At 39.0% G+C, this 26,859-nt stretch overlaps 1 protein-coding gene across 2 annotated transcripts in view; it reads right to left on the reverse strand.

Moving 5' to 3' along the window:
* Window positions 1-6,997: 6,997 nt before the first annotated feature.
* SLC5A8 (solute carrier family 5 member 8) overlaps window positions 6,998-26,859 on the reverse strand; it is a 66,234-nt gene continuing 46,372 nt past the window's right edge. The window contains exons 11-15 of one of the 2 annotated variants that reach the window (XM_004269478.3): window positions 22,096-22,182; window positions 19,835-20,040; window positions 15,112-15,215; window positions 11,477-11,556; window positions 6,998-11,219 (exon numbers count right to left, since the gene is read on the reverse strand). In XM_004269478.3, coding sequence (XP_004269526.1) covers window positions 11,094-11,219; window positions 11,477-11,556; window positions 15,112-15,215; window positions 19,835-20,040; window positions 22,096-22,182 — 603 coding nt within the window. In that variant the 3' untranslated portion in view covers window positions 6,998-11,093. The other variant, XM_049694723.1, reaches the window with a different exon arrangement.

Consider the following 26,859-nt stretch of genomic DNA (forward strand, 5'->3'; position numbering starts at 1 on the left):
TTTCAATGGCATTTTTTTTTTTTTTTTTTTTACAGAAGTAGAAAAGACTATCTTAACATTTGCATAGAACCACAAAAGACCCTGAATAGCCAAAGAACTCCTGAGAATAAAAGAACAAAGAGGGGGGCAACACACTTCCTGATTTCAAGCTATATTATAAAGTTACAGTAATCAAAAAAAATATATATGGCTGGTTCAAGATGGCAAGGTAGGAAGAACCTGAGCTCACCTCCTCCCACAGACACACTGAATCTACAGCTAAATATGGAACAATTTCCTCTGGAAAAAACCAAAAAACAGAAAAACCCCAAAACTAGGTGAGCAACGCATTGGGAAAAAGATAAAAAACCCACAAAGTGGGTAGAAGAGGCTGAGACACAAACTCACCCTAAACCCCACCTCCCGTGTGACAATCTACAATCAGAATTCAAAACCTGGACCTTCTCCCTGAGGAGGAAAGGGTTTGAACCCCACATCAGGCACCACAACTTTTAAGGCCTGCACCTGAGAGATGAGCCCCCAAAATAGCTAGCTGTGAAAACCAACAGGACTCACATCCCTAAGAGCAGAGCAAACTGATAAATGGCTTAGAGGGTTCACATGCTCAGACGCACTCATCCCAGGGACGAACACAGAGGCAGCCAATTGTGAGGTGCTTAGGATACTTATACAGAAAACAAGTTGGTGGTAGCTAGAGGCAGGGTCAGGGAATGGGTGATACGGGAGAGGCAGTCAAAAGTTACAAACTTCCAGTTATAAAATAAATAAGTCATGGGCATATGATGTACAGCATGGTGATTACACTTAATAATACTTTATTGTATATTTGCTAAGAGAATAGATCTTAAACGTTCTCATTACACACAAAAAATCTGATAACTATTTGTGATACTGGATCTTAACTAGACATACTGTAGTCATCATTTAGTAATATACACATACTATATAGAAATATCAAATTATTATGTGGTATGCCTGAAACCAATATAATGTTATATGTCAATTATATCTCAAGAAAAGACAAATAAGTATAGGGATATAATGCACATGATGACCATAGCTAACACGGCTGCATGGTGTATTTGAAAGTATTAAGATCCTAAGAGTTCTCACAAGGAAAAAACTTTTTTTTTCTTTTTCTTTTTTGTATTTATATGAGATGATGGATGTTAACTAAACTTATTATGGTAATCATTTCACATTTTGTGTGAGTCAAATCATTATGCTGTACATCTTAAAACTTATACAGCACAGTATGTCAATTATATCTCAGTAAAACTGGGAAAGTAAAAAGAAATCAAGTGTTCATTGAACAAATGCATGCAAAAACAAACAACATAGCCAGCAAAAAATTAGCATACGTTTCTGATGAACTCTGTTTCCCAGTGTGGATGGTGGAATATGTTAATTGTCAGGTGTAATGAGTAGGCCGTCATTTGAGGATTTTTTAATATACCTAATCTTAGGAGTCTTCATAAGACTAAAATATTAGAACTATCCTACTTCAACACTATAATCTTCATTAAAACCTCACCTGTGTGGATATAAAGTTATCCAAATAGGTGGCAGGGGGTTAATCGTGGAACTGGCAAAATTTTATCTTAGCTGATTTTTTAAAATGGAAATCTCTCTAGAAATAACTTTCTATGTAAATTTTCTATAAATATGCTTTCCAGGGGGTCTTAAATAAAGGAAATTGCAACCCATTTATCCTTCCTTTGATGATTCATTGCATTACTGTAAGTATAGTCTAATGTACACTAGAGGCAGATTAAGAATACAGCAGAGGGCTTCCCTGGTGGTGCAGTGGTTGGGAGTCCGCCTGCCGATGCAGGGGGCGCAGGTTCGTGCCCTGGTTCGGGAGGATCCCACATGCCGCGGAGCCGGTGGGCCCGAAAAAAAAAAAGAATACAGCAGGGGCTTCCCTGGTGGCGCGGTGGTTGAGAGTCCGCCTGCCGATGCCGGGGACACGGGTTCGTGCCCCAGTCCGGGAGGATCCCACATGCCATGGAGCGGCTGGGCCCGTGAGCCACGGCCGCTGAGCCTGCGTGTCTGGAGCCTGTGCTCCGTGGCGGGAGGGGCCACAACAGTGAGAGGCCCGCGTGGCGCAAAAAAAAAAAAAAAAAAGAATACAGCAAATGCCCCCGGCAGGCAGCAGACCCTCCTGGATTCAAAGGGAAGTTCTGGTAAAAGTCCTAACTCTGCATCCTAGTCCTTCAAACCAGCCACTCTACTTACATAATGTTTCTTCACCTCAGTACCAACCTCCATGCTAGCCAGGATCTCCTCACATCCCCTAGAAGAGCAGGTTCCTTCACTCCTTCCCAAGCTTTACTTACACCTTCCTCCATGCACCACACTCCCTGGAAAAACATTTTTCCTCTCTTCCTTGCCTAGTCAGATTATCTCTAGTTTTAAGGTCTAGCTCAGACTTCAACTTTTCAGCAAGTGTGTCTCCCAGCTAGTCCTATCCACTGGGCTCCCCTCTCCCCAGAAGTCTCCTATTGCACAACCTGCCCCACTCACTCAGACTCTTTCCCCATGTGTTATTCCTCCACTGGTGCATGCATATCTGTCTATATCCCCAGAGAGCTTGTAAGTGATAGAAATCAAGAACCCCACCTTCACTTTCCCCAGTGCCTAACAGAGCGTCAAGTATTTAGTGCTTATAGGATGCAATCAGTGTTAACTCATTTTCCCGTAAATAAATTTCAACATGAAAGAGCCAAGTGTAAAACCTCAATTCATACAATCCTCTTAGTGAAGAAGTTAAACCCACTTAAGTCCAGCTATTGTTTTCCCAGCAGGGATATTGAGTAATTTCCCCAGATCACCCATTGACTATCTGGTTTTAGACACCAATTTTATAATATTTTCAACAAAAAAATTAAGGAAGCTTGCTGAATAATGTTTCTATGGCATGAGTGGTTTTAAATACTTGAAGTATTCAATTTGGAGCCCATTAATATCCTGGTAGGGAGGGGTAAATACTAAAGGTGTTATCAGTGGAACCCTATGCACAGCTGCACTCAGCTTGCCTAGACCTTAGCCCTCAAGGAGGTAATCTTTAACTTTCATTAATTCAGACCTCACTAATTAGGAATTTGTGATCATTTAGAAGGGCTGGGGTCCAATATGCAAAGCAAATCCAGTGAACAAATAGAGGAACTATTCAAACCATTTTTAAAGGAAACACTTATATACAGTTTATTTGCTATTGCAAATCCAGTTTCTTTTTCCTACTAATTATCACTATCTAGTCCAGTATTTCTCAAACTAAACTCTATCTTATATTAGAATCACCTGAACCCGACCACTACCTTTTCTGATTCAGGAGTTCTAAGGTAGGCCCAAGGATTTCAATTGCTACAAGTACCCAGGTGGTGTTGATACTGTTGGCTGGGAACCACACACTGAAAACCACTGATCTACTCAATATTTTGCCGTAATTTGAATACACTCTACAATGCAAGCTGAATTGTTCAGTTTTATCTGACTGTATAATATTTTAAAGAATATTATCCTGGTGGAAAGGTCGGTGGGTAGCAATTTCAAGCTGTAATAGTTATCAGTTATCAGTTAATCATATTTAATACAAAGCACTGTCACTGCAGTTTCCTTGCTGAGCAGAGCAGTGGGCGTTGCTTAAAGGAGTGGGTCAGGGCCACACAGAGGTCTGCCACTTTGACTTGCACTTTGTATCTCAGAAGCCTGAGAATAAGCCCTCCTAACTCCAAGCCCCACCCTCACCAATTTAGGAGTGAGCTTACATCAACACGTTCAATAGAGCAAAATATCAAGGTCATGGGCTTTGGCATCAGACAAAACTAACTTCAGATCCAAGGTGTCTGACCTTGGACAAATGATTTAACGTCTCCAAAATGCACTTACCTTGTGAAGTAGACACCGTAGTACACTGCCGAGATCCCCCTTCAGTGAAGGACTGCTAGCCTCTACCGTTGGGAGGGCTACAGCAGACAGCTTCCGCCTCTCAGCTCTTCGGGAAGGCCTTATTGCAGAGGATCACGTGGTCCAAGACCACGCCCCTTCCTGTGCCTACCCACATCAACGACTGGATGTGAAAGCCTGACTACCTTGGCCCAACGGGGTTAAGTCTGAAGTTAACTCCCCGCACTTCAGAGTCTGTGGGGAGACCATCCTTGGATTGGCATTACAGCTCAACTTCCACCTCTGCCCAAACCTGCGTCTCTCGTCTTCCTTCCACAGGTCGCTTGCCTTTCTTCCACAGGTGTGGATCCTAAAGGCGCCCCTTAATAAACATTAAGCACACCAAACTCCGTGTCAGACTCTGCTTCTCAGGGAATCACACCTGTGACTCATTTAAAAACAAACAAGTGGATGAAAACTCTAAGAGGCAGTAATTTTGTAGATTTGTGGCTAGGCTCTTGTTCTAGACGCTAAGAATACAGCAGTGAACAAAGATGACTAAGTTTAAGAAGAGAGATCGTGAAAAGCATTAAGAGATTGAAATCAATTTTTAGCTACAGTATTGACTGACTACTTGCTATAAAAGGGAATAATACTTCTTCCCATCCTCACTCCCCCATCTGCCTAGGTTTTTTCTTAATTGTCTAAGCTTTTAATATTCATCTTCTGTTCGGAAACCATAAAATAGTTGTCAATCTCAGCCGGTCTCAGCCTGTTTGAGCCTAATTCCCCTATTGGTTTCCTTCTTTACCTCCATACTGCTCTTACACTACACTAGGTTGTACGAAACCATGAAGCTAAAATCCTAGTCACCTAGACATTTCATGCAGTAATTTCTGCTTCTGTGCTTATAAACCATGGTAAAGTCTAACACCCCAAGGTCATATGCCTGCCCAGATACACCATTCAGCGTGTATTTACTGGGGTCTTGTGGCTCTCAGCTCTAAGCAGGAGATGGGGCACAGGTTTTGCTGTTTCTCTCAAATCCCACAAACCTATGGTGGTTTGCTGCCGCCATCCCAAGGCTCACCACATAAAGTGGGACACAGACCCTTCCTCAGAGACTCATTAATATATTAACCCTCCTGGCTTCCCCTAAACCCTCCTAGCATCAGAAATCCATTTCTACTCTAGGCATTTGAGAATTTAGCTCTTACCTCCCAAGATATTTTATCCCTGTCAACTTAAGAGGCTAGACTTTTGACACTTAAAAGCCAAGAAGAAATCTTTGTGTATTTGTGGAAGCACTGCTTTTCTGAGCTATAAACATCAAACACCTGATTATTTGAATGTGCAGAGCCGAGGAGGCAATCAAATGCTCCAGGGAGTGGGTAAGATCATTGGTTCAATTTTCTGAATATCTTTTTCTCTGCTTGATCACTTCCCCTGTAGATGGCCTTCTTGAGCCAGCCTCTTACCTCTCCAACAGCGTGTAAACCAAGGTATACCTTGACTCCTATCATTTTTTGCAGTCTTGCCTTTGCCTGGGTATCCTGGCTTCTACCCATGCATGGCCTCAGCGGAGTCTATGTATTTATCTTTCTCCTATTTCTTATCTCTCCACCTGCTTCACCTGTCTCCTTTTGTTTCTCCATCTACCGCCACAACTGGCCCTATTTTAAATTGCACTGTACTTTGTCTTATTTACTGAAACATCATGCTTCCTACTCTATCTTAAGTGTGTGACTAGGAGGCTTTATGTTCTCTACTTTGAAACTTGAGATCTGTTTAGATCACATCACTTTATAACTCAGAGAATTAGAAAACTCTCCAACCCATGGAGTGCAGGAAAACATTTGTAAATTATATATCTGATAAGAAACTTGTATCTTGAATATACGAAGAACTCTTACAATTCAATAATAAAAAGACAAATAAGCCACAGAAAATGGCACAGGATCTCAACAGACATGTCTCCAAAAATGATGTACAAATGGCCAATAAGTATAAAAAGATTCTCAACATCATTAGCTATCAGGAAACTGCAAATCAAAACCACAATAAGATACCACTTCACACCCACTAGAATGGCTATAATAAAAAATACATTTAACAAGCGTTGGTCAGGATGTGGAGAAATTGGAACCCTCATACACTACTGATAGAAACGTAAAACGGTGCGACCACTTTGGAAACAGTCTAGTAGTTCCTCAAATGGTTAAGCACAGAGTTACCACACGACCCAGCAATTCTATTGCTCGTATATACTCAAGAAAAACGAAAACACACATCCACACAAAAACTTGTACACAGTGTTCAGATCAGCATTATTCATAATAGCCTAAAAGTGGAAACAACACAAATGTCCATCAACTGATGAATGGATAAATAAAATGTGGTATAGCTATACAATGGACTATTATTAGGCCATCAAAATGAATGAGGTACTGATGTATGCTACATGAATTAACCTTGAAAACATTATGCTACGTGAAAGAAGCCAGTCACAAAGACCGCTGTGGCCACAAAAGACATACTGGGGTCTTTTGATTTTCATGTGATTTCATTTATATGAAACTTCCAGAATAGAAAAATCTGTGGAGATAAAAAGTAGATTAATGGTCACTTAGGGCTAATGGGGTTGGGCGAAATGGCGACTGACTGCTAATGGATATGGGGTTTCTTTGGGGGTGATTAAAATGTTCTAAGATTGTGATAAATATAAAAATATAACAATTATGAACCAGATCAGGAGACATGGGGGATGAGATAAAAAGCTACAACATTCATCTAATAGGAGGTAAGGAAATACAGAATAGAGAAAATGGGAGAGGGGGAATATGCAAAGAGATAATGGCTAAGAAATTTCTAGTATTAAATATGTTATTTTCTATTGTATTTTCAGATACAGTCTTAATTGCTTAAAATATAAAATATCCTTCAGTGATATGTTCTACATGTTTATTTGCTTACACTTTTAAAATCCATACATAGTACATAGGAAGAGTGCTTTGTGTGGTAAATAGAGTGGAAATAACTTTCTGTAAAAGCTGATAAAGTTAATTATATTCTATTTGATATTTATCCCCCAAGAATAGACAGCTGCAAAGGCACTTGTAGAGTTTAATCAGCAAGTTGAAAAGTCAGAAATGCAACCATGTTTTACATTATAATGTTCAATCTCAAGTTTTTTCACAAACAATGGGCATACAACTTAAATGTAAAAGTGAATTTTACAGTGATTAAATTATACAGTGAATTTCAGTAACTAAAGGGTCATTCACTTAGTTGACTCCATATCAACAATCGTTATTGGATAAAACTCAGAATTTCCTATAAGAATCAACACAGAGAGTTACCTCCCCCATCTCAGCTCCATCCCTGTCCCACGTATCTACATCATGGACAGACACTCAGTTGTTAACAATAAACTATATTTTCTGGAATTATCATAAATAGAATTATGAAACCTTCATACTCACATATTTAATACTTCATCCTAATGTGTGTTAATATTGGAAATCATGTTAAGAAATGAAACTCTCTTTTTTAAAATAAATTTATTTATTTATTTATCTGTTTGTTTTTAGGTGCATTGGGTCTTCATTGCTGTGTGCGGTCTTTCTCTAGTTGCCGCGAGCAGGGGCTACTCTTCATTGTGGCGTGCAGGCTTCTCTTTGAGGTGGCTTCTCTTGTTGCGGAACACGGGCTCTAGACACGTGGGCTTCAGTAGTTGTGGCACGTGGTCTCAGTAGTTGTGGTTTGCGGGCTCTAGAGCACAGGCTCAGTAGTTGTGGCACACTGGCTTAGTTGCTCCATGGCATGTGGGATCTTCCAGGACCAGGGCTTAAACCCGTGTCCCCTGCATTGGCTGGCGGATTCTTAAACACTGTGCCACCAGGGAAGCCCAAGAAATGAAACTCTCTTAAGAGTTGTTTTCATAGTTATTCACAATTCTATAGTCCTTAATATTCTCAAAATGTTGTGAAAATATATGGTCATTATTCTGCATCGTAACATTCCATATGCTAGCAATACTTTAATCCTCACCTGTAGATGAGTCAAGGCAATTTCCTTAAAAGAACACAACCAAGGTGTGTGACTTCAGGAAAATCAAGATTTCAACCTTGGCCTCTAGGGCAGGATTTCTTGAACTCCACACTATTGATAGCTGAGGCAGGATCATTTTTTGTTGTTGTTGTGGAGGAGAAGGGCTGCCCTGTGCACCATAAGACATTTAGCAGCACCTCTGAATTCTATCCACTAGATGCCAGTAGCACCTCCTCACCAGATGTAACAACCATAAATGTATCCAGATATTTCTACATGTCCCCTGAGATGCAAAATTGCCCCATTGAGAACCACTGGTCTAGAGAGAAAATGATTGCATAAGCAACTAAATAGATGACTATACATGTATACTGTTTTATATCCTACAAATAAAATTTTCTTTTCTCTATGGAGTGAATATGATTGGTCTGTAGCTTTCTTTAGAGTTTACATTCTCTCTGTTAGAATAATCCTGCCGATTCCTAAATATATTTTAGTATTTCTATGGCATACATTTTTTTAGAGTGAGGAACTATTTCCATATCATTACACTGCAAATTATTAACGGCTTATCTTCTTTCAAAACTAGCAAATAAACTTTGTCTCAAATTTTGACTCCCAATCAATTTCAATTGAAATTTTAAGTAACACTATTTGAATTAATAAAGCACTATCTGATCTTCGATGGTCACATTATTTTTGTGAGGTAGGTATGTGTTTAGTGTTAAGTTCCATCATTAGAAGAGATTAAGGATAAATTCAAGGTCATACAACTTATTAGTGGCAAAAGAAATAGGTAACTTATGTGACTTTTCCCTCCCATTAGCATTGTTGTGATTCAAAATAATTAAGAGCATTAGATTTTTAAATTTACATTAACAGTTTACCTTTATTTGGTTTAACCCAAAGATTTAGATAAGATAAATAATTTTTAATAATTAATAGTAACATTACTTTGATTTCTTAAGATAGAAATCTGGTACTCTCATGTGTTATAAAAGTAAAATAGCGACAATTCCTAATGTCACAAAGATTTTCCTAAAAGCAAGTGGACAAGAATGGAAGTGTTATATCTCTCATTAAGAATATAGGGCTTCCCTGGTGGCGCAGTGGTTGAGAGTCCGCCTGCCGATGCCGGGGACACGGGTTCGTGCCCCGGTCCGGGAAGATCCCACATGCCGCGGAGCAGCTGGGCCCGTGAGCCATCGCCGCTGAGCCTGCGCGTCCGGAGTCTGTGCTCCGCAACGGGAGAGGTCACAACAGTCAGAGGCCCGCGTACCGCAAAAAAAAAAAAAAGAATATATTCCATAACTCCTTGGCAGTCAGAAAAGAGAAAAGATTATTTAAATAACCTGATTTTGATTTCCAAAATTGAAGGAAAGTACACACATGTGCATTAGAATTACTAAATAAATAACAATTGTTCAAATCACACTCACATAAAACAAATAAGATTATATCTTCCTACTCATTAAAAAATCATAGGAAGAGTTACAAAGTTTGATGGATGCTTACAAATATGTTGATTAAAAAATAACAACTATACACATAGAAAATATGTGAATATATCATTAATTTAAATGTATAAATCTCTGCTTTAGATTAATGCTATTTCTTATTTTTTATTAATGTTTCTTAATAACATGAATAAAACATTAACATTAAAAACATTTCTTAATGTTTTAAATTGCCAACCTCTGTACAGCATGCTTACCTAAATTATCAGACAATAAGCAAAAATTATTTAATCATAAAATATTTTAATGTACCAAAATATTTCACACATTATTATTTTAAAACAGTGTAATGCTTAAAAAAAACCCTTCTAAACAGTATCTAATGTGTGAACTGTAGAAAAAAAATAAGTTATTGATGAAAGCCTGTAACCAAAGTCTTAGCTAGAAATGTAGGAAAATAAACAAAATAAACTTTGAGATTGCTACTTAAAATTTTAAAGCATGGAACATAGCATATATCCAGTAATTCTGGGACACTAAACAAAAATAGTAGTATTTGCCTATGTAATTTAGCTCATCAACCAGGTGGATACCTTGGAATTCAATATGTCTAAGCATATGTACATTTAAATTTAAATCATTGCAAATTAGTTGACATTCAGCTTCATAGCATTCAATGGAATCATCTAATTCCACAGAGCTTACCCATTTTTAATTGTGTAAATGTTCTTGGATCACCAAATCTGTAAGTACCTAGCTGCAAGTACTTTGGTCAGTATAAGGCTCATGGGAGTTTATACTTATAGGCCAGGACGCAGTGAACCAGGATCTGGGGTAGCATGATTCACATTGGGTGTCTCAAGACATACACAAGCCCAAGGCAATAGAGTGAACAGGAAATCAGGAAGGCAAAGGTAATATGTGCAACAAAACCAAAGTTAGTGGGTGAGAAACCAGGAATCCAGATAAGAACCAGAGTCAAAGAAAGGCAATATGAGCAGCCAATGGCCAGGAACTCTAGTTAACAAGCAAAAAGGCACAAGAGATGCATAGCACCAAAAAGACCTTGACCATTGGGCCCATGTTCTGTCCCAAACAGGATGCTTCTTGATTACCACCCTCCCGAGCCAGAATCAATTCCAAGATTAAACGTGCCCTGGGCTGACAGGGGTTGATGAGAAGCAAAGATCGAGACAGCACAGACCTGTCACTTCATTGCTCCCTAAGAATAGAGTACGCGGTAGGAGGGAGAAAGGTCCTTTTCAATATTAATTATGATTTCGGCAAACTCCAAAATATATGCTAGCACCAAATGCAGGGAAATATTTTTAATGATGCCCTAATTTAAGAATATGCTTTTGACCATCGAGTATGTGTGTATATGTGTGTATTAGTTTTTCAGCGCATATGTAGTCACAACTTTCAAAACTTTCACAACTTGCACAACTACAGCTTCACTGATATAATAGTAGAGAGAGAGAGGAAAATACTGATGCTGAAACTCTTACATTCAGAGTAGCATCAATTAATGAGTATAGAAAGTAAAAGTCAAAATTTGCTTTAACAAAAATGTATCCCCCCGCAAAGTTCCCCAAAACACTCATGATAGGACAAAAAAAAATCTAGACCTGATCCAATTATCTTAAAAAACATATAAAACTGGGACACTGTTTAAGATAATTTAGCATCACAGCTGCTTCACAAACGAGTCCCATTGATCTTGCCACTTTGATCTGTGCAGTTCAATTCAATATGGTTGAAGCCAGGATTATCAGTTCCATCATCTTCTATTGGATAAGATTTATAGTCTAAAACTTGCTTCTTCTAAAAGAAAATGTTAACATGGTGATTAGAAAAAAGAAACTGTTCGTTCAACTCTAAATAATTGTTATTACTACTTTTCTTTCTCTAAATCAGCTTCATAGTCTATTGAGGCAGAGATAAACAACAGAAATAAATCATTTAAAAAAGGAAGGCAAATACCTTCCTTGTCCAAAAGAAAGTCTGAGGAGTAACTAGTATTCTGTCCTGGTGATAAAAGCACAGTCTTACTAATTTAAGGAAAAAGAAAGCCAACTCACTTTCTTAAAAATGTCAAAATTGGATAAAAAGTCCTCTTTGGTTAGTAGGAATCTGGGGTCTATGTTTTGTTTTCTTCCTCCTGAAAAACATACGTTATTTACATTGTTAAAAAGATATCTGTAACTACCCAGTGACGGACCATCATACACACATTTAACTTGGGCACATTCACTTCTACGCACTTATAAAACACAAAGAGAAAGAGTCTTTTAAATAGTGCTGGAGACTTAGCCTACCATTTCTCTTCCCTCAGTCAGTCTCAGATTCTGCAAGCCTGTCACTGATACATATGAGTCTAGTGTTTAAAGATAAATAAGGTGATTGTTAAATGCAAGCCAACTGTCTCATCTGGTATCAACTAGGGAAGAGTCATCTGGCCCAATACTGGTAGGAAAACTGGTTTAAATGCATCCTTCATGATCTACCAATAAAATATCAAACCTCTGCTTGGTGGAGTTGCCCTTCCCCAGTTTAGTGGCTATGAATGTGTGAAGAAATGCAGGAAATTATGAATTGTTGGATAAATCATTTAAATGAAAACCAGTATGATGATAGGTGTTTGATCCAAATTCTCTTCCCTAAAGTTTTGCTCTACAAAAATTATTCTTTGGCTCGGTATTTTATTTGTGAATCAGAGAGGAGGTTTTAAAACTGTGTATCTCAAAGAGTTGTTCTCCAACTACCTCTATCCAAATCACCTAGGAGATGTACTGAACATGCAGATTCCTGGATTCCAACCTGGACTGACCCAATTAGAACCTCTGTGGGTGGAGCCACTGAGTCCTGATTTTTACCAAATTTCCAAGGTGATTCTTCTGCCCTCTAAAGTTTGAGAAACACCATTTTAGTTTAAATACTAGAGTTTTCATTAAGGGAACCTCTGTTGTTCAGGAGATGGGTTCAACCTTAAATTAATTCATTCAATATCGTTGAGTGCCTACCATGTTCTAGAGACTCTACCAGGTGCTGGAGAGACAGAGATGAATAAAATAATCACTGCACTCATAGCTCATAGTCTAGGTAGGAAAATATTTACCCCACTTTACCAGTGAAGAGACACATTCATGGTGCACCATCTGTGATTAGGTGAAGCTGAAATGCCAACCAAGTCTGTTTGGCCTGAATTCCTACATATTCCTAGTATCCTACAGTAGATCTTTAAATATATTTCCCAAGGAGCATCAGGATTTTATGCTTCTAGACTTTTTTTGCAAGGTTCTCACTGATGGTATGAAGTAGGAATAAGTTATATATGAGATTAATGAAGTTGAAGTGTTTTTTGATCACTGGATGCCTGTTCACCTTCACTTTTTTTTTTTTTTTTTTTTCAGTACGCGGGCCTCTCACTGTTGTGGCCTCTCCCGCTGTGGAGCACAGGCTCCGGACGCACAGGCCCAGCGGCCATGGCTCACGGGCCCAGCCGCTCCGCGGCATGTGGGATCCTCCCGGACCGGGGCACGAACCCGTGTCCCCTGCATCGGCAGGCGGACTCTCAACCACTGTGCCACCAGGGAAGCCCCACCTTCACTTTTTAAAGCAAAAGATAAAGCTGTAGAAGGTTATCAGAATCAAAGTATTTAAGGGGGGGGAAAGGAGCACTCAGAGGGAGTACTCTGACACTCCCATTTTTTTAAAGGAAAAAAAAAAAGGGTTGAAAAAGGACCAAAGGTCAAATAGGAAAAGGAGATTGGATAGGTGTGTTCCAGATCTGAACAGTTGGGTTATTGGTGAGAAAAGTTTAAGATCTGTCTTAAAATATATCACAACAGATAAGAGAGTAAACCTACTGTGCTGGAAATTTTACTTACGAGAAAAAGCATAGTCCTTTTTGAAACGAAAGAGAATAGTTTAAACAACTGTTTGAGAGGTAACAAATAGCTACAAACATTATTATAAGTTTACAATAATTATACATTGTAATGTCTAAATTATAATTATATAATGTTAATATAATCATTGATACAATTATATTAATATCACCACTAATTATTAATATAATTTATTAATTATAAATACACATCCTGTGATATAAGTATCACAGAAGTTTCAAAGACAGTGCTATCCAGGTCCCAAAAAACAATGAGAGATGGTAGAATTCTATAAAGTAGCACCATGCTGGTAAATTTACAGCATAAAGCAAACAAAGACATCAGGCATACTTGGACAAATTATAGGATTTCTGACGAGTCATAACACATTGGATAAAGAAGGCAGGGGAGCTGCCTCCCCCTGCTTGGTTGCTCTGGATGTGTATGTGTGAGGAAACGTAGGAAATGAGGGAGCCCAGCACTTCTCCCTAACTCCACACCACTGCCCTGCTCCAAGCCACTGTGATTGCTCACGTGGGCTACTGCAATAGCCTCTACCTGCCCTCCTTCCCTTACAGAGTATTCTCAAAACTGAATCAGAGCACTCCTTTGAAAATTACTGGAGAAGTCATTTTAAAAATAACCCATGTAGTAAACCTAAGAGACACAGAGATGGAAAGTAGGAGAGAAAAGATAAGAAAATCAGAAGGACTGTCCAAGTTTAAAACATATGACTAACAGGAGTTTCCAGAAAGAGAAACCAGAAAATGGCAGGAAATTACAAAAGAAATAATATAGGAAAGTGCCCTAGAACTGCAGGACATGGGTCTTCAGATTGAAACCCTCCTGAGAGGCTAGGGCGAGGCAGTCATTGCGAAGTGGGTCACATGCGAACTGGCAGCAGGCAGCAGGGCACTGGTATTCTCAACAGCAACAAGGCAAGTCGAAGAGAAGTAACACAGCCTCCAGGAACAAGAAAGTTACTCTCAACCTAGGATTCTCTACTCAAATTATCAGCAATTATCAAGCATAAGGAGGAATTAAAGACTTTTTTTTTTTCAGCTATGCAATGTTTCCAAGATCTCTTGTCCACCCTTTCTCAAGAATGTGCTATAGGATGTGCCCCATTCAGTTGAGGGTGTAAACAAGAATTAGGAGTAATGGGATACAGGCAGCAGGGAATCCAACACTGGAGGGAGACCAAGAGAATTCACAGAACGAGGACAAAATGAAGTCCCAGGGTAACAGTTCTGTAGCAATCCCAGAGAGCTGTGTATGCTATATTATTGGTTTGATTTCCTTTAAAAATTATTCTTTTAAAGGTTATGAACATCTGAGAAAGGCTTCACACTATGTTTAGATATAAAGATCATAATTATTATTCCTTACATGTGTATACTTCTTTACAAAGCGTCAGTGCAGGACAATGAGACGATCATGGCACAGAGCTATTGTAATGGTATGTGTAAAATCCCTAGCATTGTAGTAGCTATACACAATTTCTTCAAGCCTTTTATTTTTTATCTTACAGAGACCTGTGAGATAGGCAGGTCAATTATTATCCTCATTTTATACATAGGATAGCTAAGGCTCAGAGTAGCTATGTAGTAGCTATAAGTTCTTTCAGCTAATAAATGGCATAACAAAGATTCAAATTGAGGTGGGTCTTCTGTTTTCAAGACCAGGCCGTAAAATTTCCCATGAGGAAGATGGAACAAATAATTAAACTAGTTGTTAGGACTATAGTAAAATAACATAAATACTTATAAAACAGATATAGTAAAAACTAATGTAACGGTAATACAGCAATACTAATGTTTAGTTACCTGTTGATAAGCTGATAAGCATTCCCACAAATAACGTTACCAAAGTTCCAACAGTACTGAAGTAGAGATATGATAAAGAATACCAGTTATCCATCAGTGGAGTCCTAAGAGAGAGCAAAAGCATAACCGTAAGATTTCATGCATGCTACTAGCAGCTAACAGTATGTGTCAATAAACCTCATGGCAAAGTCAAAATATAATATTTAATCATGTTTTTAACGTCCATATCTGCTGTTCCAATTTTATCTTATTGGATCAGGAATTAAAAGTATGACTTAATCTTAACCACATACTAGAATACTAAATGTCCATGTTTATTCATTCAACTCTGCTTTGTGTCCCAGGTACTGTTCTTGTTATTGGAAAGTCTGCCATAAAAAAGCTGCCCTCAGAAAGTTTACATTCTAATAGAGAAATGTAATGAACAAGTAAACAAATTAATGAACATAATAATTCCCACTGGTGGAAAGTATATAAGGAAAATGAAACAAGGTAATGTGACATTAACAGGGTAGAAAAAAGGAACTACACTACAAGGAGTGGTCAGGGAAAGTCTTTGTGAAGAAGAGACATTTGAACTGAGATCTGAATAACAAAAGTTCTTGAGAAAGCATTCCAGAGAGACGTAAACACCAGCAGACGGTGGCATAACGAACACGATATAGAATGGTACAAGATGAGCTAGAGGTCTTTTCGTAGGACTTGGATGAGTTTGGACCTTACTCTCTGGATAGCGGCACACATTGCAGTATTTTTATTTTATTTTTTAAATTTACATTTTATTAGAGTTGATGTGTAATATTATATGTTACAGGTGTACAATATAGTGATTCATAAGTTTTAAAGGTTATACTCCATTTATATTCATTATAAAATATTGGCTATACTCCCCATGTTATACAATGTATCCTTGTAGCTTATTTTATACCCAGTAGTTTGTACCTCTGAATCCCCTACCCCTATATTGCCCCTCTCCCCCTTCCCTCTCCCCACTGGCAACCACCAGTATGTTCTCTATATCTGTGAGTCTGCTTCTTTTTTGTTCTAGTCACTAGTATGTTGTGTTTTTAGATTCCACACATAAGCGATATCAGACAGTATCTGTCTTTGTCTGACTTATTTCACTTCCATTTGCAGCAACATGGATGAACTTGGAGGGCACATTGCAGTATTTTAAGTGGAGGAGTGACATGACCTGATCTGCTTCTAAAACAATTGCTCTAAGATTCCACTTTCAGCTTTGATAGAGTAGACCCACCATCCTGCCGAGAACAAAATATGAAAACCGGGAAATGGGAGGAGGCAGGTTTTTGAAGACCTCAGAGAGATCATGGCAGTTAGAACTTGAGAAGCCAACATCCCAGAAAGAAGGGAAAAATAGAGGTGAGCCAGGTAAATTAAGATAATGTGATATATTGGGCCAAAGACAGACAAAATAGAACCAAATAGAAAACTGAAAAACAGACCCACAGAAAAATAGACATTTGGTTTATGTCAAAGTTGCCACTGCATTGCAAAGTGGGGTAAAAGGAGGCTCCGTTCAATAAATGGTGCTTGGTTAACAGAATATCCATATGGGTCATTTTTAAGTCTTTTGTCATTTACAGACAGTTCCGGGTGTACTCTGATGCTTTCGCAAAAATGTTCCTAGAAAAGGGTTTCATCTTCAAGGAATTCATGGAAAAGACTGACAAGTACAGGTTTCTGGTAACTGACTATACTGCTGAACTGAATGAATAAGCATTTTCAGGACTCTAATGGAAAACTGATGAATTCATAAAAGTGCTAACAAAAGATCAAGATGAAAAAAATTAATTACATGGGACTGAGTGAACTGTTGAGGATGATTATAATTTTTTGACTTTCTGTTTGAATAAAAAAAAAAATCCCACAAGGACTCATAGGCAAAAAATATACAAATCAATTTTCACTGCAAAGTAAAGGAGCTGTTACAGTGGAGGATTACTGGACTGAATGTCAGTATTATGACATAGTATGAGTGTGTTTCGTGTTTGGTAATTGCAATCATCGTTGCTTTTGTTGTGGCCATCCATTTACAATGCTTGGTGTCAGTTTATTTATCTCTTGTAAAAATAAAATACAGTGTGTATGTGTGAGTTATGAAAAAAAAACAACAAAAAAACAGTTCTTCTAGTCCAAAAAAAAAGAATATCCATATGGGAAAAAATGAATCTTGATCATTTGAAATCAATTCTGAAGTGGATTACATTTCCCAAATGGAAATGGTGAACAAGAAAGCTTTCAAATTAAAAAATAGAGGAATAGCTTTATGACCTCAGGGTAGGCAAAGATTTCTTAAACGGAATTCACGAAGGACTAACCATATAGGAAAAGACTGATAAGTTTTACTCAATTAAAATTAAGAAATTCTGACCACTAAAAAGCATCACTAAGAGACCAAAAAGGCAAGCCAGAGAGTGGGAGAAAAATATTTTCAAAACTTATCTTGTATCTAGAATATATCAAGAAATCCTAAATAAATAAGAAAAGGACAGAGTACCCATTTAAAAATGGACCAAAGATTTCAACAGACAAGCCACAAAAGTAGTTATACGAATGGCCAATAAACATGTAAAAAGGTATTGAACTTCATTAATCATAAGGGAAATGCAAGTTAAAAGCAAAACAAGCTACCAATATGTACCCATCAAGTACTAGAAACTTAAATAAAAACTGAATCTGGGTAATTGAAACCCAATACCTAGGCAACCAAAACGTATCTTACTTCACCTTTAGCTGTGCGTTCATTCCCCTTGGACTCTAGCCATACTGAACTATGCGTGATTTCCTAAGATGCCATGTGGCTTCAGGCCTTCATGCCTCTGCATATGTTGCCTTCGTTCTGCAACATACACTCCATCTTCCTTTTGTTCCCACTGCCCAATCCTGTTCACCTGAGTAACTCCAGTTCATGGAATACTTCTCTAAGAAGCATCTTCCACCCAGGAAGAGTTAGGCTCTTCCTCCTCCTGGATCCCATGAGAGCCTATGAATACTACTGTTCACAACATTGTTTAATTGTTTATTCTCTTGTTCAACTTCTCTTCTGCTCGTTTCTGTGACAAGAATAACTTTCCAGGCCTTCTCCTCTAGCTAACTTCTGCATTCTTCAAGTGTTAGTAGATCTTGAAGTCTGTGCTAATCTACACTCCAACTTTGTTTATAATCATTCTTTTAACAAATACTTTCAACTATTTATGAGCTAGTTATTATACTTACCATGTGTACTGAGTTCCTTGTTTTGTGTACAGTAGCATGTTCTCTCCAGCTAGATTATAATTGCCTGGAAGGCAGGAACCACGGTGGATGGGAGGGGAAGACTGTCTATGGATATTACATAAATGGTCAGCCCAGTGCCGGGTGCATAGTTCATGCTCAAAAATTCTTGTTTATTAACTGAGTTATTTTATAAATAAGCTAACATATAAAAGTGATTGTTATGGTACCAGGCACATAGTAAACCTCAGCTAATTTATTTGTTTCAGAAATCTGAATAATCAATTTGCCTTACTCTTTTAAATTAAAAGACATTTACATAATCAGGAAAAATGCTAAGCAAAATTGTAAAACAAAAAGCACGACTTCAACGTCCTCCTACTTACACTTAATTAATAATTGCTCCCTTTTTCACTCTCTAATGACTTCCTGACTACCCCCCCCACATTAGTGCATTCATGCTTATCCGGACTACTCACTGTATTTCTGTGCACCCCTCTCACCACAGCACCCCACCTAGTCAAACCTTCCCCCATATATGCCTCAGGCTCTGGAACTATCTTTTCTCTCTACCCATGCAGAGTTTACCAGCCTTGAACTCCCACTGACAAGTGTTCTCACTGCTGAATTCCCTCTGGGACATAAATCACCAATGATGTTTATATGTATGGTCACATTCTTTCTCCCAGGAGTGTGTCCATTTTAAGAGAGAGATGCCATGTCTTGTCTCAAATGGAATGATTCTCCAATGGTCTCATTCTAGGCAAGCTGGAACTGGGGCAATACTTTAGGGGAAGTGGCCTCATCTTTGTATCCATGCGTTTTGTGCTTTAAGGCTGGAGATGTATTGATATATATCCACTAAGGGGAGTCTTGCCCTCACATCCACTGTGCGGTGAAATAGTGATATAAAAAAAGGTCTACATCATTTCATTAAATCAGACAATATCAATATCAAGAAGCTCAAAAATGTACTGCATAACTGAAAACTCTAGCAGGAAGATCACCGCTGTGACTTATTGCCAACGCTCTAAAGATATGGCATCTTTAAAACTGAACAAATAGCAATTACCCAACATATTTAAACTGTAGCTTTTAGCTGGTAAAGGCTATACTTCAAAAACTATATATGCAATGTGTCTTTTAGCATTTTACTTTTCATTTTAAAGGTTTTTCAGTGTACAGAGGCATTTTTTCATTCAACTGGAGCCAGTATTTATTAGCATTTACCCATAAAAGAATTTTTTTTGTTACTATTCAAGTCTCCTCTGCATCTGTAGGTGAGGTAGACGTTTCTATTGAAACTAAGAAAATATGGCATTTTTTGCTATTTCTGAACAAAATATCATAGCCAGAAAGCCACATGGGCTCTCCCCATTTCAGAATTAGGCAAAATCACAGCACTGAAGGCAAGAAAAGCAACTGGGGTTCTCTACCTGTCACACACATTTTAAAAAATACAACAGTATAAAGTTCAATTCAATACCTTTCAACGTTGTACACTTGAAAAGCACTGGTAGAAAATGGCATTTCTGTGGTTGTCATCCAATCTGTCCCATTGTATGTGCTGTTACAGCCGTAGGTTTCAAGGCTTAATGGCATAGTTCTCTCAGGAAGTGGAGGATAAAGTTGAGCTCCAATTCCGACCCACAAAGAAATGGTAAATCCAGCCAGCAGACCCACAAGTGCTCCCTGCAAAACAGGAGTACTTCTCAAAAAAAATAATACAGTTTGCTTTGAAATGGAAATTAACGTTAGGAGCTTAAGCTCAACATGGTCCAAGCCAAATTTACCAGTTCCCTCCTAAAACTCTTTTCCCCTGTAAGCTCCTTGCCTCTTGCCAAGAGCAGCATGGGTCCCTGGTCCCTCAGCCCAAAGCCCTGGGGTCTCTGGAACCCCCCCCCATATAATTCGTATCTCTATCTCGCCAATCACCAATTCCTGCCCATTTTTCTTTTCCTTTGTCTCATAATTCCATTCCTTCCACTCTGTTTCCATGGCCAGCACTCTGTTTTGGCCTCCTTGTCTCTTTACACCCAATAACTACAACAGTCATGCAGCTGACTTCAGGCCAACTGTTCCCTCTATTTTCATTTAATCCGTGAAAAAATGGCATGCCATCTGAGCAGCAACAGACACGAAGAAGAAAACATCCACAGAATTTATTCCTATACATAGCAACATGCATGTCTGTAACTGTACTGCAGGAAAATTAGGGGAAAATAGCCAGCTGTTTTCACAAATGACTGCAATGGTACATTACATACAACCAAACCATCTCTAGAGATAAGTGGAGATTTCCTCTCTGAAGACATTTGGTTTCCCAGTCTTTGGAAGACGTGGGTTCCCCTGCCTGCTTTTCACCAGTAATCCAAGTAGTTTTGATCAGTCAGTCAGTCCTTGAATGATTTAAGCCCTAGTTCCAAATGATGGAGATGAAAGCAAATCTTGAGCTGGGAAGCGCCTTCCTCTGTGGTGAAATTTCTCCCCTTTCTTTAAGAATAATGATCAGATATTACGACAGGAATAACAGTTCTTACTTCCCCTTCTAAGGGCGTGTTGGACCTAGTCAGCTATAGCATTTCTGGAGGCAACTCGTGGTGGAAATAAATGTCAAAGATCAAAAGTCAGTCTTCTTTTAATATTTCAGGCGCTCAACAAACCACTATGCATTTCATAATGCAAAGAATCTCATCAAAGCTTCAACATTCTGAGGTGGACACAAACTGCTCTCTTTCATTTTGATTAATTTCTGCCAAACTAGCTTTTCATATGACACTTTGTTGAGAATTATTGTTAACAATAATAATGATGATAATAGCCCTTATTAGTATCTGCCTTACCAATTCCTAATGCCTCATGAGGAAAATGGAATTCTAAATGTAAAGTCATAGTTCTGCAGTTATTCTCCATCTGTCTGAAACAACCACACATACATTACCAGCTTTTCCTGAACTTCAGCTTACAGCAGGACTGAACTAGTGGAGTTCCTCCTGGACTTCAGAGAAGTAATTTCAATTTCACTTATTCTAAACAAAACTTGGCTTCAAAGCACAGATACATCTATGTAGAAGAAATGAGCTATTACCTCTTTCTGAATACAATTCCCAGTTATAATCACTCCTTTGGGTCTAAAACCATGTTGAGCTACATCTTTAAATATCAGGAGTGTAAATTTTCTGACCAAAGTGCTGAAGATTTTATCCTATTTCTTCTCTTTACAGTACTCCGGCTAGTCACAGGTATCCTCAGCTCTACTGCCCTGAAATCTTGCATATCTGAGCCTGTCGATCTCCTTTAAATCCCAGTGATTAATTTTCAAGAACGGCAAAAAAGTATATGCGTACAAAATGTTGTTCCTTTAGTTATATAATATTCATAATATATATTGTAGTATATATTACATATCACATTGTATATTGTTTCATAATATATATCCTTTAGTTATGTTATATAATACTCTATATTTTATTTATAAATATCATGTTATTATATAACTTAATTATATGATATTCATAATATATATTATTCTGGTAGTTTCCATTTGGTTCCACACATGCAGGGTCCCAATGCATAGTACGTTCATTGTGTATCCCAGCAAAGTCAATATGAGTAATTTAAGACATCCAGACAGGTCACTAATGACAAATATCAAAGGAACCATATCTTTACAATTGAGAAAAAATTATAGAGGTGCTACTGCAGTTGGAAAAGTAGGCTTTACACATATTCATTTTTAATACTTACTATTGAGTTGGCAAAGGGAACCAAAATCCCCAAAGCAAATAAGCCCAGAAGTGGTCCCCCAACCATGCCAAATATGCTGAGTGCGGCCTAAAAAAATAATAAAAAGTCATCAATTAGCAATCTCAAATCCAAAGTTAAAATGCTTTAATTTCATCAGGATGAGGATTTAAAGTATTCAGCCTCCTCCTGACATTCATGGCAGCCTTGCTGTTGACAAAGAGAACTTGGAAGCTTCTTCTCAGTCGCAAGTTCCATCAGCTCATTCAAGTACCCTCAATAAGAAAAGCAAAATGCAAAGAGGTTAGAGAATCATGAGACAAGAGGGACACTACTCCTCCTGGTATTGTTCTTGTAGATATTAATAATCAACCACATCACTTCTTTGTGCCTTGGTAGTCTCAAAATCCCCTGCAAAAGCAGATTGTGGATAAGTACTGCTAAGAGACCAGAGGTGGCAATGAAACCCAATGCTATCCTTGATTTCCTAAGGAAAGAACTAGAATGAGAAGTATGGTTAAAAAAAAGATTGGGGGGAATCGGGAAGATGGCAGAAGAGTAAGACGCGGAGATCACCTTCCTCCCCACAGATACACTAGAAATACATCTACACGTGGAACAACTCCTACAGAACACCTACTGAACGCTGGCAGAAGACCTCAGACCTCCCCAAAGGCAAGAAACTCCCCACGTACCTGGGTAGGGCAAAAGAAAAAAGAATAAACAGAGACAAAAGGATAGGGACGGGACCTGCACCAGTGGGAGGGAGCTGTGAAGGAGGAAAAGTTTCCACACACTAGGAAGCCCCTTCGCCGGCGGAGACTGCGGGTGGCAGAGGGGGGAAGCTTCGGAGCCGCGGAGGAGTGCACAGCAACAGGGGTGCGGAGGGCAAAGCGGGGAGATTCCCGCACAGAGGATCGGTGCCAACTGGCACTCACCAGCCTGAGAGGCTTGTCTGCTCACCCACCGGGGCGGGCGGGGCTGGGAGGCTTTGGTCGGAGCGCCGGGAGAGGACTGGTGTTGGCGGCGTGAACCCAGCCTGAAGGGGGCTAGTGCGCCACGGCTAGCCGGGAGGGAGTCTGGGGAAAAGTCTGTAGCTGCCGAAGAGACAAGAGACATTTTCTTCCCTCTTTGTTTCCTGGTGCGCGAAGAGAGGGGATTAAGAGCGCTGCTTAAAGGAGCTCCAGAGACGGGCGCGAGCTGCGGCTTACAGCGCGGGCCCCAGAGAGGGGCATGAGACGCTAAGGCTGCTGCTGTCGCCACCAAGAAGCCTGTGTGCGAGCACAGGTCACTATCCACACCTCCCCTCCCGGGAGCCTGTGCAGCTCGCCACTTCCAGGGTCCCGAGATCCAGGGACAACTTCCCTGGGAGAACGCACGGTGCGCCTCAGGCTGGTGCAACGTCAGGCCGGCCTCTGCCACCGCAGGCTCAGCACGCATCCACACCCCTCCCTCCCCCACGTCCTGAATGAGCCCCCGAAGCAGCTGCTCCTTTAACCCTGTCCTGTCTGAGCGAAGAACAGACGCCCTCCGGCAACCTACACGCAGAGGCAGGGCAGAATCCAAAGCTGAGCCCCGGGAGCTGTGTGAACAAAGAAGAGAAAGGGAAATCTCTCCCAGCAGCCTCAGAAGCAGCGGATTAAAGCTCCACAATCAACTTGATGTGCCCTGCACCTCTGGAATACCTGAATAGACAATGAATCATCCCAAATTGAGAAGGTGGACTTTCAGAGCAAGGTTTATTATTTTATCCCCTTTTCCTCTTTTTGTGAATGTGTATGTGTATGCTTCTGTGTGAGATTTTGTCTGTATAGCTTTGCTTTCACCATTTGTCCTAGGGTTCTATTTGTCTGGTTTTTAAAAAAATTTTTTTTTCTTAATAATTATTTTTTCTTTTAATAACTTTATTTTAATTTTTCCTTCCTTCTTTCCTCCCTTCCTTCCTCCCTTCCTTCCTTCCTCCCTCCCTCCCTCCCTTCCTTCCTTTCTTCTTTTTCTCCCTTTTACTCTGAGCTGGGTGGATGAAAGGCTCTTGGTGCTGCAGCCAGGAGTCACTGCTGTGCCTCTGAGGTAGGAGAGCCAACTTCAGGACACTGGTCCACAAGAGACCTCCAAGCTCCACATAATATCAAACGTGAAAATCTCCCAGAGATCTCCATCTCAACACCAGCACCCAGCTTCACTCAACGACCAGCAAGCTACAGTGCTGGACACCTCTATGCCAAACAACAAGCAAGACAGGAACACAACCCCACCCATTAGCAGAGAGGCTGCCTAAAATCATAGTAAGTCCACAGACACCCCAAAACACATCTCCAGACGTGGACCTGCCCACCAGAAAGACAAGATCCAGCCTCATCCACCAGAACACAGGCACTAGTCCCCTCCACCAGGAAGCCTACACAACCCACTGAACCAACTTTAGCCACTGGGGACAGACACCAAAAACAACGGGAACTACGAACCTGCAGCCTGCAAAAAGGAGACACCAAACACAGTAAGATAAGCAAAATGAGAAGACAGAAAAACACACAGCAGATGAAGGAGCAAGATAAAAACCCACCAGACCTAATAAATGAAGAGGAAATAGGCAGTCTACCTGAAAAAGAATTCAGAATAATGATAGTAAAGATGATCCAAAATCTCAGAAATAGAATAGACAAAATGCAAGAAACATTTAACAAGGACCTAGAAGAACTAAAGATGAAACAAGCAATGATAAACAACACAATAAATGAAATGAAAAATACTCTAGATGGGATCAATAGCAGAATAACTGAGGCAAAAGAACAGATAAGTGAACTTGAAAATAAAATAGTGGAAATAACTACTGCAGAGCAGAATAAAGAAAAAAGAATGAAAAGAACTGAGGACAGTCTCAGAGACTTCTGGGACAATATTAAATGCACCAACATTCGAATTATAGGGGTTCCAGAAGAAGAAGAGAAAAAGAAAGGGACTGAGAAAATATTTGAAGAGATTATAGTTGAAAACTTCCCTAATATGGGAAAGGAAATAGTTAATCAAGTCCAGGAAGCACAGAGAGTCCATACAGGATAAATCTAAGGAGAAACATGCCAAGACACATATTAATCAAACTGTCAAAAATTAAATACAAAGAAAACATATTAAAAGCAGCAAGGGAAAAATAACACACAAGGGAATCCCCATAAGGTTAACAGCTGATTTTTCAGCAGAAACTCTGCAAGCCAGAAGGGACTGGCAAGACATATTTAAAGTGGTGAAGGAGAAAAACCTACAACCAAGATTACTCTACCCAGCAAGGATGTCATTCAGATTTGATAGAGAAATTAAAACATTTACAGACAAGCAAAAGCTGAGAGAGTTCAGCACCACCAAACCAGCTTTACAACAAATGCTAAAGGAACTTCTCTAGGCAAGAAACACAAGAGAAGGAAAAGACTTACAATAACAAACGCAAAACAATTAAGAAAATGGGAATAAGAACATACATATCTATAATTACCTTAAATGTAAATGGATTAAATGCTCCCACCAAAAGACACAGACTGGCTGAATGGATACAAAAACAAGACCCATATATATGCTGTCTACAAGAGACCCACTTCAGACCTAAAGACACATACAGACTGAAAGTAAGGGGATGGAAAAAGATATTCCATGCATATGGAAACCAAAGGAAAGCTGGAGTAGCAATTCTCATATCAGACAAAATTGATGTTACAATAAAGACTATTAGAAGAGACAAAGAAGGACACTACATAATGATCAAGGGATCGATCCAAGAAGAAGATATAACAATTGTAAATATTTATGCACCCAACATAGGAGCACCTCAGTACATAAGGCAAATACTAACAGCCATAAAAGGGGAAATCGACAGTAACACATTCATAGTAGGGGACTTTAACACCCCACTTTCACCAATGGACAGATCATCCAAAATGAAAATAAAAAAGGAAACACAAGCTTTAAAAGATACATTAAACAAGATGGACTTAATTGATATTTATAGGACATTCCATCCAAAAACAACAGAATACACATTTTTCTCAAGTGCTCATGGAACATTCTCCAGGATAGATCATACCTTGGGTCACAAATCAAGCCTTGGTAAATTTAAGAAAATTGAAATCGTATCAAGTATCTTTTCCGAACACAACACTATGAGACTAGATATCAATTACAGGAAAAGATCTGTAAAAAATACAAACACTTGGAGCCTAAACAATACACTACTTAATAACGAAGTGATCACTGAAGAAATCAAAGAGGAAATAAAAAAATACCTATAAACATATGACAAAGGAAACATGACGACCCAAAACCTATGGGATGCAGCAAAAGTAGTTCTAATAGGGAAGTTTATAGCAATACAATCCTACCTTAAGAAACAGGAAACATCTCGAATAAACAACCTAACCTTGCACCTAAAGCAATTAGAGAAAGAAGAACAAAAACCCCCAAAAGTTAGCAGAAGGAAAGAAATCATAAAGATCAGATGAGAAATAAATGAAAAAGAAATGAAGGTAACGATAGCAAAGATCAATAAAACTAAAAGCTGGTTCTTTGAGAAGATAAACAAAATTGATAAACCATTAGCCAGACTCATCAAGAAAAAAAGGGAGAAGACTCAAATCAATAGAATTAGAAATGAAAAAGGAGAAGTAACAACTGACACTGCAGAAATACAAAAGATCATGAGAGAGTACCACAAGCAACTCTATGCCAATAAAATAGACAACCTGGAAGAAATGGACAAATTCTTAGAAATGCACAACCTGC

This window comes from Orcinus orca, chromosome 11 (assembly GCF_937001465.1).
Source record: "Orcinus orca chromosome 11, mOrcOrc1.1, whole genome shotgun sequence".
In the NCBI taxonomy this organism is placed as follows: domain Eukaryota; kingdom Metazoa; phylum Chordata; class Mammalia; order Artiodactyla; family Delphinidae; genus Orcinus; species Orcinus orca.